Raw genomic sequence first — 14,759 nt, forward strand, 5'->3', positions numbered from 1 at the left:
CACTCTTGAGAAATGGAAAGGTTAACTTTAAAACATGTTGAAATTAAATCACAGAGAGCAGGGAGAACTTGATGGAGGCCTTGCAAAAATAAATCATATCTTTGAATTACCCACATTCTGTTTTGGTGACACTTATGCCACTTTAAAACAAACTTATAAAAATTCAGGAAAAAATTTGTCCAGCAAGAAAAATGTCCAGCAGCAAATGTCCAACTAAAATATTTAATGCACTGTCGTGTGTATTTTTCTATGAAACACATTTCCTTTTAGTATCTGCATACAGAATTGTATGCAGAAAACTAGATGGCATATTATTCAAGTAATAAAGTTAATTCTAAATATATATTTATGTATGTGTTTTTGTTTTGTTTTTTTAACAACGGCTAGGTTTGTATTCGTCCTCAAATCCATGAAGTAATTGAAATGCCCCAGCAAGTCCCTCCTATTCAAAACCAGAAAAGACGGAGGACCGTAAATGAAGAACTGAGTAGACAACTACTTAATGAGGCAACTGCAGTTCTCAACCAAAAAGAAGACGAATTTGATGCATTTGGCGTTACTGTTGCAGCAAAGTTACGTAAAATGGATGAAAAGCAAAGGCTGTTATCAGAGGTTCTGATCACTGATATTTTGTTCAAGGGAATGATGAAGAAACTCACTGAAGAAACAAGTATTTCTCTTTTTCAAAGTCCTCACTATTCTTGTCAAATTCCAGGGTGCTCCAGTTCTGTTGACTATGCCTATTCAGGTGCTCATCAACCAACTTTACTACGACAAGAATTTGTTTCCCTGAACCATGAGTACAACTGTTCTAGTACACCTGCTAGGGCAAGCACCTCATTTTGTATATCAACAATGCCTGCTTCCCAAATAACAGAAACTTCTCCTTACAAAGAAGAACATGTATAACTACTTGTTTGGTTATACTCATGACCCACTACAGTGTTTTTACTCTGACACTAATTTTAACCTGTTTTTATTTAGATTATAATTTAATTTTTTATTGTACAGTTTATAAATCAGTCTTTTTATATTAATTTTTATAAGTACTTTGTTTATCATGGATCACGCTTTCCTTCAGTCATTTTTTACGGGAAAGTTATGAAATAAAGTAACCATCTGATGGGCCAAACCATGGACGTAACATCCATAACTTACTTTAAACTGATAACTCCAGCTTTGTCTGAAAAATCAAATAAAATTACAATTGTACAGTTGTTATACAGGTAGCTTTAATTTTATGTAACCACCAATATTTATAACATGGTTTACTTTTACCACCATAGTCATTCTGCTCATTCAAAGTACTGATTTTTAGGCAGCTATTGTATTGATAAAACTCTAGGATTAGATATGTGACTATAGCAGGCAGACCTTTCTAGTCAGCATTTAGGACATGTTAAATAAAGGAATGTAGAAAGTAGCACCAAACTATTTGATAAGACAATCTGCAGTTTAATTTACAACACAAAAATAGCCAGTGTGTTTCAGGGGTCTGGTAAAATCTCCCTTCATAGTGCAATGTTGTTTCTAGGCCATTTTAGCCAAGCACACTGTCCTACATTTTTCAGTATCTGCCTGGCTCTCATCGAGCATCTGCCCACAGGAGAGCCCTTGTGTACAAAGATGCAGGTTTTCTGTTTAGGGCTTTGTCTTTTTTCAGGGGGGGCGCATTGAATGTCTTTTCAGATGCTACATGCTACGTTCAAGGGCCCCAGCCATCTCCCTAGACTTGAATTGGAACCTCTTGTCACTGCTATGCAAGCTTTTTTAAGCATCTCTAATTGTTTTTAAGTGTTTTCAAAATGCACCTGCTTTGCTAGGCTTTTGCCCTATTTGCAAACGCATGAAAAAGCCTAGATGTTTCTGTTACTATTCTTGTGCACCTGGAACGTTAGGCTAACACAATTATAAGGGTTAATGGATACTTACGACAAAAACAACTGGGATCACTACACACTAGTCACATGATTCACCTACCCTGCCTGGCTGAAAAAGTTCTTGGTAGAACACTGTAAGGGTTTGTGGTAATATGGAAATTACCATACTCTATGTGCTGACACACAGAAGGTCAAACCAGAGGTTTCTTTATATAAAATGCATTGGGGAACAAACTACTGAAGCATCAGAGCCCTTTTAACATTTAGGAGATAGGAAGTGTCTGCAGTAAATTGAAAGTTAGCGCAATGCATGTGCTACTATATCTAGAAACACTTTGTCTCTGCAGTAAAGTTTGCTACATTCTTTTTAATGTTTAGTCCTATTTAGCTCTGTCATTATACAAACATGAACAAAATTGTTGGTATCCCTTTATGAAAAATGAAGAGGCAATAGCTGCCTAAAGCTGCTTTAGAATTTTGGTTTAGGAAATATTTCAAAGATTAGACAAAAAATGGTCTGGATAAAAATAATAGGATCCCTATGCCAATATTTAGCTGTACAATCCATTGAGGCAATTGATGCAAAGCAATGCCTGTAGTTCTCATTGAGATTCCTGTACCTGTCAACACTGAGATAGAGCATTCTGACGCTGGACAGTATATTTCTCTCCAAAATGAGTTGATATGCTTAAAAATGTATTTTTTTTCCGGCAACGACTTCAGGTATCCCATGCCAGATGCAGCAAAGTTGCCCCAAAACCTAACCCCACAGTAGGCATAATGTTCATTTTTTTGATAGCTGAACAGATGATGTGACTTGCCATCTGTCCAGAGGATATTTAACCATCATTTTGTTTCAGTATGTCTTTCAGGCAAGTTCCAGTCTGTTTTTTATTTTACTCTTAACAATGGAATCCACCTGGGACTTTTTCCTTGAGATCACTGCAACCTAAAAAGTGATAGGTATGCAAGAAGACACTGATGGAACTTGACTTTAGAGTTCAGCTTATATCATCTGGAAATCACTTTAATCTAACGATTAATGGGATATGGCCATTTTAGAATACTTTTTTTTTTTCACTGTTGTGTAAGTATAATATTATCTTTTTCTCACTTGCTTTGCATTACTTAATGATTTATTAAAGTCATTCAGGTATACATGGAACATTTGCTGTTCATTTAATCACTTTTTGAGAGGTAAAAATACTCAAATATTTGTTTTATGTCTGGCTGGATAACCATGCAACTTGCCTGTAATGCTTGGTGTTGGGCAGACCTGCCTCTTGGCAGTAGGATTGCTACCTTCATGTGGCATTTAAACCGGGAAAATGTGTGTTATTTCATATTTTTACTGACATATGTGTTCATTGTTAGTTTAGTTTAAAATCCTATAAACCTATAAAAAATATTTGTATGATTTATATTTCTATTCTTTTTTAGTATTTTAATTAATAAAAAATATTCAAGTGATTGAAGGATAGACAACAATGCATAACAGAATATAAACACATGAATACACTATAAATTTATTCTCGCAACAATTCATAAACCAAAGGATGAACAGCAAAAAATAATTAACAATAAACATACCAAAGTGTGTGTAGAAAAAGCATGAAATAAGGAATATCCCTAACCAAAACATATGAAAAAGTATACCTAGTTGCAAACTTTAATCCATTCCCTATTTCAAATATAAAATTGTTTGTAAATGACAGAAAGCAAAACAAAAAGGCAAAGGTAGAGTAAGAAGGAGAGAGAGTTTGGAGGTGGGAGAAATGGGGTGAATATCTAGGTCAATGAAAACAGGTAGCATCTGTAACCTAAAGGACTGAATACTCTTTAAAGAAAAAGAGAGAAGACTAATAGAATCATCAAGTGTGAAAGCCGCTTTCATGCTCCTCACAGAAGATGTAAGCAAATTTTGATATCCCAACAAGGCAATTGGGCAAGTGTAAGGGCCTTCACCACATTCAGTGGGCAAAATAATAAAGACTTACATTAGGATTCACGTCTTATAACATTGTGATGCAAAAGGAAGATCCATAGGTGAAAGGAATATGAAAGTCTGAATTTTTCGTTCGCCTGACACACCTTCTCCCAGACGGGCCCTCCCAAAATGTATCGATACCAAACCCTCACCAAAGCATCATCAGCAATCCAAAACTGATGGATAAATAGTATGCAACTTCTGTGGGACTCTTGGTAAGCATTAATATCAAGGATTTATGATCAAGGTATGCATAGAGAGAATTTGCTCCTCTAAAAACTTGGTTCCTAGGTCTCTTTCTCATTTAACAATATAGGAAAGAAAATCTCCAACCGGGGCAATAAGTTTGTTGTATACCTGAGAAATCACATGACGAGCAAAGCCATAGTCCATGCACAACCTTTCAAAGTGGGTCTGTCAAGTCCCAGGAGGAGGGAGCAAGGATAAGAATGGTAGTTGAAGGGTTTTCAAGAGGTCCTATAGCATGAATATAGGGCCTCCTTCAAGAAAGTTGGCCATTGAGGGCTGTTTAGAGAAAAAAGGATTAGTGCATGAAAACTGGGGAAACTTGGAAGGAGACCACAGGTTTGTGGAGCAATTTCTAAACCTCAACACAGTTACACCTATGATGTCACCCCATCATAGGTGTTACTGTGTCGGACCTGAACTAGCTGTGAGTGGCAGGTCTTCCCAACACCACAGTAAGACCCAAAGAGATATAGAGGTAAAAAATTGTTCTAGGACAATCCACTGCTTGCTGTCAGAGTATCGACACTAATCTAGCGAAATGGACTGATTCCTGATATACCTCCATATTCCCACACCATTGCGAAATTTGGCCGAATGGAGGCGTCAGAACAGTAATCTACATTTCTTGTAAGCTTCCCAGAATGGTAGCAAGGTAAAAGGTTTTGTTCAGTGCACAGTCTGTCATATGTATGCGCAAATGGCGCAACAGCTCCTCGGTGAATACCGCTGTGACAGATGTAAGCAGGTCGTCTTTCTGGTATCTAGCATTGGAGAACTGAAGAGGCGCATTGCAACACCAAAACCACTGGATCACCTTTAAGAAGGGTCTTCTGCTCTCTGAGCAGGTAGTTAATGGCTTAGATGTGAAGGGTGGAAAGGTTAATCGGGATGAACATGTGAGGAGTTGGGTTACTGTACATAGAGGGAGTAGTAGGGGCACCCAGAAAAGGAAGGCCAGCTCTGTGTTTGAGCACCCTAACAAATTTACCAAGTTTTGTGAGGATGTACAGGTGGCAGACCCAGTGGTGGCAACTCTAGATGTCACTGCTACCCCTAATAGCCAGGAGAGCAGCCCAATTATTAGGGGTGGGGAAGGCAATGCAGGAAGGAGTAGACAATTGGTTGTCATAGGGGATTCTATGATCAGGAGGACTGATAGAATAGTTTGTCGCCTGGATATCTTTGTTGATTATGAATATTATCTGCATAAATATGGATATTATATCACCCTATCAATGCACATATATATTCAATAAATGAAGGTTAATGCACAAATAATAGCTAGGCATTCAAACAGTTTAATTAAGGAACAAGTTGAAACATAAAATGCACAGCAATATTGGTTGATATAGGGATAGGAACTTCAATCAACAAAGTATATAGTAAATAGTAATCTAATAATGGTCAGTACATAATACAGCAATGATAAGTTAGCAACACAACATACCAATAACATAGACATATATAAAACAATGTAGGAATCCATTCAGGAATAGCTACCTGCTAAGATGTAGATGGGTGGGTACCCCAGAAGCCTGACTCCCGAAGGACAGACCTCCAACCTCTCAGCTCCCATTTTTATACAGTTAATTCCCATTAGGTATTCCCATTAGGACTCTTGGATTGGTTACTGGGTGTGGTCTGTAAGATGACCATCGGTTGACGCCCCCCCTCTCCTCAGACTAGAATTGGTTAAGGTAACTTCATGAAATTAATAAACCTCCCAACTATGGGAATCTGAAAGCGAAATCTGTGGTATGAATTGGGAAACCAACTGGAGTCCTCTAACTTTAGGTGTCCCTAAAAAGGGTCTGTATGGGCCATCACCCCAAACCACCTGTCCAGCTATTCATCTATCTCCAGCTGGCCTAGGCTTGATTGATTATTACCCCTTAAAAGGTTCTAATGGTGATCATCTTTATTATAGGAACTAGCTTGTTTACTGCCACCTGTTTTCATCTCCTAGGTGGTCCAGATTGCTGGCACAGAGAAAAACAGGTTCCCATGTTAAAACACAACATTCCTACCCATGCTTTCCTGCATTGTTTATTGATACTTAATATAAACTAACTATTGGGATATGGCCTATAGTGTACATAAAACTAAAGGAATATCGAGTACTACATATATATATATATATATATATCTATATATCACATCTATTTACATATCTATAAACAATCTTGTGGTGCAACGGTCCCCTGCTTGTGGCTATCGAAGCATTAGCCACACCTGGGACAACAATTGTTTATGTCTGGATTCTATTAACCTTTCCAATGTCTCCCGTATGAGTAGCCAATTTAAATATAAAATCATCCCCATCATTATTATTAGCAGTATGGCTTGGATAGCTAAGAAGCCTTTAATTACCAATTCTATGTATTGGTAAACATCACACTATAGTCCCCATTATGCAATAATTCATTTAACCTTTTCCCTGTTTTATTCATGTTGTTACTAATTTGGATTACGTTTGTGTCTTTCCTTGCTAACAGCTGCTGAAGATTCAAGGAGAGATACCCTATGGGGGTAACTACTGTTTCCCCGATGATGGTGTACTCTTGTGAAATGAAGCAAAAATTGGAATAGGGTGTTGGACAGGACAGATCACCATAGAGAAAGGACTTGTGGTTGGTGACGACACAGTACATCCCCTCCATGGTATAAGTTACTCTGGACTTTGGTGTCCTCCATTTTGTCAATTGGACTGGGCAGTTGGTGTCCATATCTTCGGTTGACTGGCCCAACCATCCAGGCTTTGGTTCTGGTCCATCCATCAGGGTGCCTTCTCTCTCGCCACTCAGGCCACATACTGGCGTGTCTATATCGAACACATCACAGTGACACAGGTATCTATTGTCTTTTACGGTGCAGCAGGCCATATGAGGAGCTTTCCATCTTTCTTGGACCTGAACTAAAAATTCTGAGAGGCTCAGTCTGTCCTTGTATATGTCATTTTCCAGATAGCCAATGGAATGTATAGCGACAAGTTTGTCATTGACATCGTCTTGTGCGTCAAAAACAGGCAGAGGCATTGTGAAATACACATAGAGCAGGTCTTTTTGTGAACATGGAGGTTGTCCCTTCAGGCACTCGAACGGGCCTCTATTTGGGTGTGGTGTCACTATCTCTAGATATCTTATTGTGGAGACGGGCAATGTTTGGCATCTTTCTCCTGTACCTACATTCATTCCACCACTACTTTTAGTGTTAGCACAATACCATCGAAATAAGTAATTATCCCTCAGGGATCCTGCCAGCCTGTACATCTTGAAGGAAATTACAAACTTTGGTTTAGACAAAATCCCCATAGGCCATACATAAAACTTCCCTCCCCATACTATTATCCCTACATAGTAGGTTAGGTTGAAAAATTACATAAGTCCATCAAGTTCAACCACTAGGGAAATAAACATATCCCAAATTTAAAACCCTAAAAGACGGGGCGTGGCTACGCGATGGCGGCGTGAGGAAGCATTCTTCAGAGCTCCCGCCGCCTCCACCGCTTCTTCCCGTCTTGCAGCCTCCGCCACTGATCTCCTCCCCCGCAAACCGCATGCCGCGAGGAAGGAGGAAGCCGGGTCCTAAGACAGCGGGTAAGGAAACAGTCTTAGCCCGCTATTTCACCCCGCAGGGCTCGTCCGCCCCAACACACGTGGCGCCCAACATGGCGTCCGTCCGCTCCTCTCCCTCTTCCTCCTCCAGTGTAGGAGCCTCTGCAGTAAAGCCTGCAAGCGCCATGTCACACTTGCCTGCTACTCCAGGGAGTCTAGCTCTGTTTGCAGATGGCTCCCAGGATTATGCCTCCCCGGAGCCCAACCTTACTCACGGTGCGCAGCAGCTACCTGTCTCCCAGGCCATGCTGCAGGAACTTTTTGCTGCACTACCTACAAAGAGTGATTTGGAAAATATGTTGGCCAGGCTGGAAGGCTCCATACGTGCGGAATTGGAAGTAGTTAAGCAAAAGGTGTCAGCAGTTGATACTAGAGTAATAGCAATGGAATCTTCTGCTAGTGCTATGCAATCCTCTGTGACCACCCTAGAATCTGATATGGGCCATGTTAAATCACAGCTTACCTCCTTACTGCTCCGCACTGATGACTTGGAAAATCGCAGCAGGAGAAAAATTGTATGCCTCAGGGGGATCCCTAATGCGACGGCTAATGCTGACCTACATGCCACTGTGACCACCATTTTTAACATGCTTCTTGACCGCCCATTAGATACGGCCATTGAAATTGATCGGGTACACAGAGTGCGCAGTGTTCGTGACCGCAGCTCAAATTTACCCAATGATGTGTTATGCCGGATTCACTACTACACTGTAAAGGAGGAGATAATGAGAAAAGCGTGGCGACTAGGTCCTGTGGACTTTGATGGTGCCAGTATACAGTTATTGCCAGATGTCTCGGCGCAGACCTTGCGTCTGCGCCGTGTTCTCCGCCCACTACTGGAATTGATTCGTTCCACGGGGGCATTTTACAGATGGGGCCACCCATTCCATGTCTTAGTGACGAATGAGGAGAGACATTTGCTCTACATCGCCATACACAGCTCCCTGCTTTATTTTCTATGCTAGGTGTGGACCCAATTGTAATTCCTAACTGGCTGGACTTTCCAACAGAAGAAGCGGCCTCTCTGCAACGGAACCGCAGGAGGGAATTTCCCCGAAGATCTGGGCGTGTTGCGACACAAGGATAGAGGGTCACGCTGGGCCCTACGGCCAATGAACTTTGATTCTCACCCTATTATTGTTTACCCTGGTTAACCTGTACCTCCCCAATACTAACCAAGTGTCTTTTTTGGAGGAGTTTCTGGAGGTTGCTGATGTGTTTGCAGAGGGAGTTTTGGTAATAGGGGGCGATTTTAACTTAGCATTGGACCCAGCCCACGATGTTTCCAGGGGGGCTTCCCAACTCCCTTGTTCTGTCTTATGACGCTTGAAAAGCCTCTTGCACCTCCATCAGCTAACTGACATCTGGAGACTACAGCACCCTAGCAAGCGTGACTACACTTTCTATTCTCCTGTCCACAAAACTTACTCGCGTATAGATTTTTTTCTGGTTAAACACGATGCAATCTCTCAAGTACAAAGTACAGAGATAGGGAATATGACATTCTCTGACCATGCGCTGACTTCGATCACGATATTATCTGATGTTTCCCCCCCTAGGGGCGGTTCTTGGTGTCTGAATGAATCTCTCTTATCCTCTGGTGACTTTGGGACTCATTTGGAAAGAGAGATATTGGCCTTCTTCGATAGGAATGAAGCGTCTGTCTCTACCCCACTGAATGTATGGGAAGCCCATAAATGCTGCACGGTTTGTTAATCCAGCAAGGCCATAGGATTAAAAAAGAACGCCAACAGCTGCTGAAGCAGCTGCTTCAGGATCTGTACGCTCTAGAGACTGGACATAAACGTGGCCACTCCCCAGACACAGAGGCACAATTAGTGGAACTTAGAGGGAGAATAAATATGCAGTTCTGTTTCCAAGCAAAGTCCCAAATAGACAAATGCAGGGCGTTTTTCTATGAATATAATAACAAATGTGGGAAAGCTCTAGCGCGTGCCATAGGGAGTCAAAAGGGCCGTACCTTTATTCCTTGCATCCGGTCAAGTGCTGGTACCCTTCTGCATCGTTCTCAGGATATAGCTGATGCCTTTAAGGAATTCTACTCCAAACTTTATAATTTAAGGGGGAATTCTGAGGCGGGTCCCTTGGACGCAGTTGAGACAAATATACAGGAATACCTAGCGGCCTCCGGCATCCCTAAGATTCCGGAAGAGGCCCTGGCAGCTCTAGATGCTCCTATTACTTCAGCGGAGTTACGAGCAGCTGTAACGAAAGCACCCACGGGTAAAGCCCCAGGCCCCGACGGGTTTACCCTAACCTATTATAAGCGGTTTCTTCCTCAACTCTCTGGCCCCTTTTTGACAGCCTTCAACGCACTCTCTCTGGAACACTCATTGCCTGCTGGCCCATATCACAGTCACCCTGAAACCAGACAAAGATGCTACGTTGTGTGCGAACTATCGCCCGATATCGCTTTTGAATTGTGATGCTAAGCCTTTTTCTAGCATCGTAGCGCGAAGGCTAACACCCATCCTGCACCGCCTTATCCATTCGGACCAGAGTGGTTTCCTCCCATTTAGAGAGGTTAGGGATAACACTACTCGCATGCTGAACTTGATCCACCACAGGACTGTACACAAAATTCCTTCTATGATCTTCTCCGCAGACGCCAAAAAAGCATTAGATCGAGTGAACTGGACATATATGCACCAGGTCCTTAATTTTATTGGCATTCCTAGCAAGCTTTTTACGTGGATACAGGCCCTCTATAGGAACCCTACCGCTTCTGTTCGAGTTAATGGAATTCTTTCCCGTCCGTTCTCTATTACAAATGGCACAAGACAGGGATGCCTGTTGTCTCCCCTACTCTTTATTCTGCTCCTTGAACCCTTGCTGGACCATAGGCCGCAAGAACCCAGATATTAAGGGTGTTAGGGTAGGTTCCTTTGATCACAAAGTGGCTGCATATGCGGACAATCTTCTCTTTTATATTACTGTTCCCCAGGTGACCCTTCCCAACTTACTACTAGAGTTGCGTCGTTATGCTCAGTTCTCAGACTATAAAATTAATCTACAAAAATCAGAGGTGTTGGACATTAACTTACCACCTGAGTTACAGGAAAGCGTTAGCACCCTCCTTCCCGTTTAAATGGGCTCGAGGTTTTGTCAGATACCTGGGCACTAATATCCCTGCTGACATTAGAAGAGTAGTAGAATTGAACTTTGTACCACTGCTTAACATCATACACAGCGATCTCCATCGATGGCGACAACAGACCTTCCCTTGGTTTGGCGGATGTAATATCTTAAAAATGAACATCATGCCACGCCTTCTCTATTTACTGCAAAGGTTACCTGTACGTATTCCTCTTCATTTGCTGCATAAAATTCACCCTGAGTTCCTGAGATTTGTGTGGAACACTGAAACCCTTCGTCTTAACAAATTTATTCTTCGACTCCCAAAGGATCAAGAGGGGAATGCTTTCCCCGACCCTATACTGTACCACAGGGCGGTACATCTGACCCAATTGGTAGACTGGTGCAGACACGCCAGCTAACAACACTGCGCAGTCAACACGCGCAGTGTTGCGGCATGGACCTGGTTGAGGACACGGTTGCCCTACGCCGACACCCCCTGATAGGTGAGTGGTGGCGAGGTATTTCCGCACAGAAGGAATTACTGTGCTCCTCTCTCCTATGTCCCCTATTCTAGGTCACCCCAAGTTTCCGACTAGCAGAAGAGACCCAGTATATAAGATCCGGATTGAGAGTTGTTTTTATCAGGCTATCCATTTCCTACACCATTCCCTCTGGTCCACTACGGACCAGCTCCAAGTAGACCATTCTCTTCCGAGTCTGGGTATCTGGAGAAAAATCCAATTTCAACACTTTCTTATGTCACTGCCCCCGGCACAGGATTTTGGCCCTCTTGGCCCGCTGGAGAGTATATGTGTAAATGGCGATTCCTTGAGTGGAGTGCTTTCCCATACGTATAAAATGCAACTGACAGTCCAAGACCCTTCGGGGCCATATTTTGTCACTAAATGGGAGAGAGATCTTGGTAATAAATTTACCAAAGATCCAATAAAGTGTATGTTATATTAAGGGCACAAAGCCTCTATCAGCAATCGTTATCAGGAGACTAATTACAAAGTGCTTACCAGGTGGTATAGAACCCCCGATCGGCTGGCGAAACTCTTTCCACACACTCAGAGTGTTGACATTGTGGACAACACACAGGTACGCTGTTACACATATTTTCGACCTGTCCTAGTCCAACTTCATTCTGTGCGGCTGTTGCTGATATTGTGCAAAAGCTGACAGAGGTGTGGATACGGGATAAACCGGAGCTTGTTCTGCTTCATGTATCAGCAATGTCGAGGAAATGCTATAAAAGGTCGCTGCTGTGCCATCTGTTAAATGCGGCCAAGGCCTGCATCCCACCGCTGTGGAGACAAACTGCTCCACCTACTGTGCAGCAATGGTTGACCAGGGTAAACGATATTCAATATATGGAGGAGCTTATGAGCGCAGGGGACCTTTCTACACACAGACCAAAACGTACCTGGTATTACTGGGACGAATTCAAGACCACTGCAGATTATTTACGGCTGCTCCTCCCTCTACCGTGAAACTATGGCGCCTCCACTGTTTATCAAGTCCCACTCCCCCCTGCCCCCCCTCCCTTCCCCCCTCTTTTTTTTTTCTGTCCCTTGACAGCCCCTCCCTCTTTTTTTTTTCTTCTCTTTCTCCCTTTCTCCCCTCTCTTTTTCTCTACTTCCGAATATAAAATCAGTAACCAGTGAAACCTGATGAAAGATTGCTTACTGTTACAACGGAAGTATTATTGTGTGCGTATAACAGTTATTGGATATGAATATTTCTATAAAACTAAGCTCCCTCATGTTTTTTGTTGACAATGTCTTTTGTATTTACCAGTTTGAGTTATGTAAATGTCTGTTTTTATTGGTTGCTAATAAAAAATAAATAAATAAAAAAAACCTAAAAGACAGTTGGTCTAGAGGAGGGCAAAAAAAACCCTGGTACAATTTTCTTCAACGGGAAAAAAATTCCTTCCTTATTCCATGAGGCAATCATATGTTCCCTGCATCAACAGTCTCTGTTATGTTTACTTTAAATCCTTAATACCTAGGTATATTCTGTGCTTCTAGAAAAACATCCAGCTTTTTCCTAAAGCATTCATATTGTTTATTTTCTTAATCTTTTCCTGGGTCGTAGCCAAATGTTGGGCATTGTCTTGCATATTGTAAATGGTAAATCTCTCCTCATTAGCCAGGCCTTCAATACCCCGCAGAACAGGTTTCAAGATTTGCTGTCCCTCTCTTTGCTTGAAGTTTCCGATATGTCTGTGGATGGCAGCAAAATCAGCTTGGTTCCAAATAGACATTTCAGATCCGAAGATACCAGGGATAGATCCCATCATATCATCTAGACTATGTGACTTTCTGGATCGGAGACAGTCTTTCTGAAAAGAGAGGTCCTGTGCAGCAAAAGGGTCTTGAATGTGAAGCAATTAGGTCTAATAACAAGGCGTTAAAAAACATGGATACATTAGACTTCACAAAAAAGATCCAAATTCTTCCAAGTTCCATATGGACAAATTTACAACTACAGGTACATGAATGAATTTACCATTATTGATCAGGGTACCGGGAATAGAGGTGGCTGTAAGACTGCTAGTAGGTCCTGGACAGATGGAAGGACATTCCATAGGTTGAGGGCTGGTATGCACCTCAGGAGTAATAGGGGTTGGAGTTGTGCTCACAGGCATAGGAGTGTTAGGCTTTGGTGACACATGCAACAATATTATTCCTGGCACATACAGTGGATTTGCATTAGGTGCAAATATTGGATGAAGGAAAACATATACCCACTCCCCTGCATCAGACAAACGTACTTCCTTTATTGTAATAGACCCATTGGGAAAGGCATGTGCTCTATGTAGCATAATAGTCTGTAATTGGTGGGGTTCCCTTGTGTTCCTTGAATCCAAGCTTTGTCTTTGTCAGCTGGACCCCACCACGACACGCTTCCCACAACTGCCACAGGTATTACTACATTCTGTCACCCCACCCCGTACACAGGATTTTCATCAACGGTCACTCTGATGCTTGGTTCTTTGCTTTTCCCTTTGGAACATTGGAGTAGCTGGACGAGGATGATCAACCCCAGGTCTTCATTCTGCAACGGAGAAAAAAACAAATCATTAGACTTCTTGTATGCCTTTGAAGAGTTTTATATGGTTTGAATGGACCCACTTATCCTGAGCCTTTTTGCCCTCCACTATCCTGATCTTATACACTGAGGGGCTTAATTTATCAATAATTGTGAAGGGTCCCCTCCAGTTTCGGCTTAGGTTATTGTCCAGGGGATGGAAATCTAACAACAATACCTTGTCCCCAAATGTCCATGCACAGTCTCTCACTCCTCTGTCAAAATAGACTTTCGCTCTTTTTTGATTCTTACCCAAGTGTATGGCGTCAAATAGGTGAATTTCTCTTGGAGCTCTGGAAAGCTTTGAGGGGTATGCAACTCTATCCACAGATGCTCTAGTAGTCACATTTGTCTACCTGTTATTACTTTAAGGGGTGGTAATTTAGTGGCTGACGAGGGTGTTGCCCTCATGGCCATGGCCGGCAACGGTAACAGGTTGTCCCAATTCTTACCGGTAATCACAAATTTCTTCAGCATCGTTTTGATTTGATAGCTAGCTCTTTCCACTTGTCCTGAGGATTCCGGGTGGTAGGGAATGTGGAATCTTTGTTTAACCCCTAGCATCTGCAGGCAAGTTCTGCATCACCTTTCCACTTAAGTGGGGTCTCTGATCTGATTCTATCGAGCTTGGTAGCTCCCATCTACTAAATACTTGTTCTGCTAAGATTTTGGCAGTGGTTTGGGCAATATTGCATTTTGCTGGAAACATCTTTACCCATTCAGAAAATGCCTGTCACCACCAAGACATATTTATTATTTTTAGAGGTGGTAGGTAGTGGGCCCATCAATCTGTAAGGTTTTCCATGGACCTTCTTTCAAGCATATTCTCATGCA

At 42.1% G+C, this 14,759-nt stretch overlaps 1 protein-coding gene and 1 long non-coding RNA gene across 6 annotated transcripts in view; one reads left to right on the forward strand and one right to left on the reverse strand.

The window, feature by feature from the left end:
* The window catches only part of LOC140329100 (uncharacterized), a 143,400-nt gene that overhangs the window by 96,850 nt on the left and 31,791 nt on the right, over positions 1-14,759 (forward strand). For 4 of the 5 annotated variants that reach the window (XM_072409196.1, XM_072409195.1, XM_072409197.1 and 1 more), the window contains one exon: positions 388-3,350. The exons of the other annotated variant lie outside the window; for it this stretch is intronic. In XM_072409196.1, the coding sequence (XP_072265297.1) occupies positions 388-909 (522 nt within the window). In that variant the 3' untranslated portion in view covers positions 910-3,350. Of the gene's footprint in view, positions 1-387; positions 3,351-14,759 lie in introns of those variants that run through there. 5 annotated transcript variants of the gene reach the window in all.
* The window catches only part of LOC140329102 (uncharacterized), a 42,689-nt gene continuing 41,688 nt past the window's right edge, over positions 13,759-14,759 (reverse strand). The window contains exon 3 of the long non-coding RNA XR_011920424.1: positions 13,759-13,892. This is a non-coding gene — a long non-coding RNA (uncharacterized lncRNA). The remainder of the gene's footprint in view (positions 13,893-14,759) is intronic.

Source organism: Pyxicephalus adspersus, chromosome 4 (assembly GCF_032062135.1).
Source record: "Pyxicephalus adspersus chromosome 4, UCB_Pads_2.0, whole genome shotgun sequence".
NCBI lineage: Eukaryota > Metazoa > Chordata > Amphibia > Anura > Pyxicephalidae > Pyxicephalus > Pyxicephalus adspersus.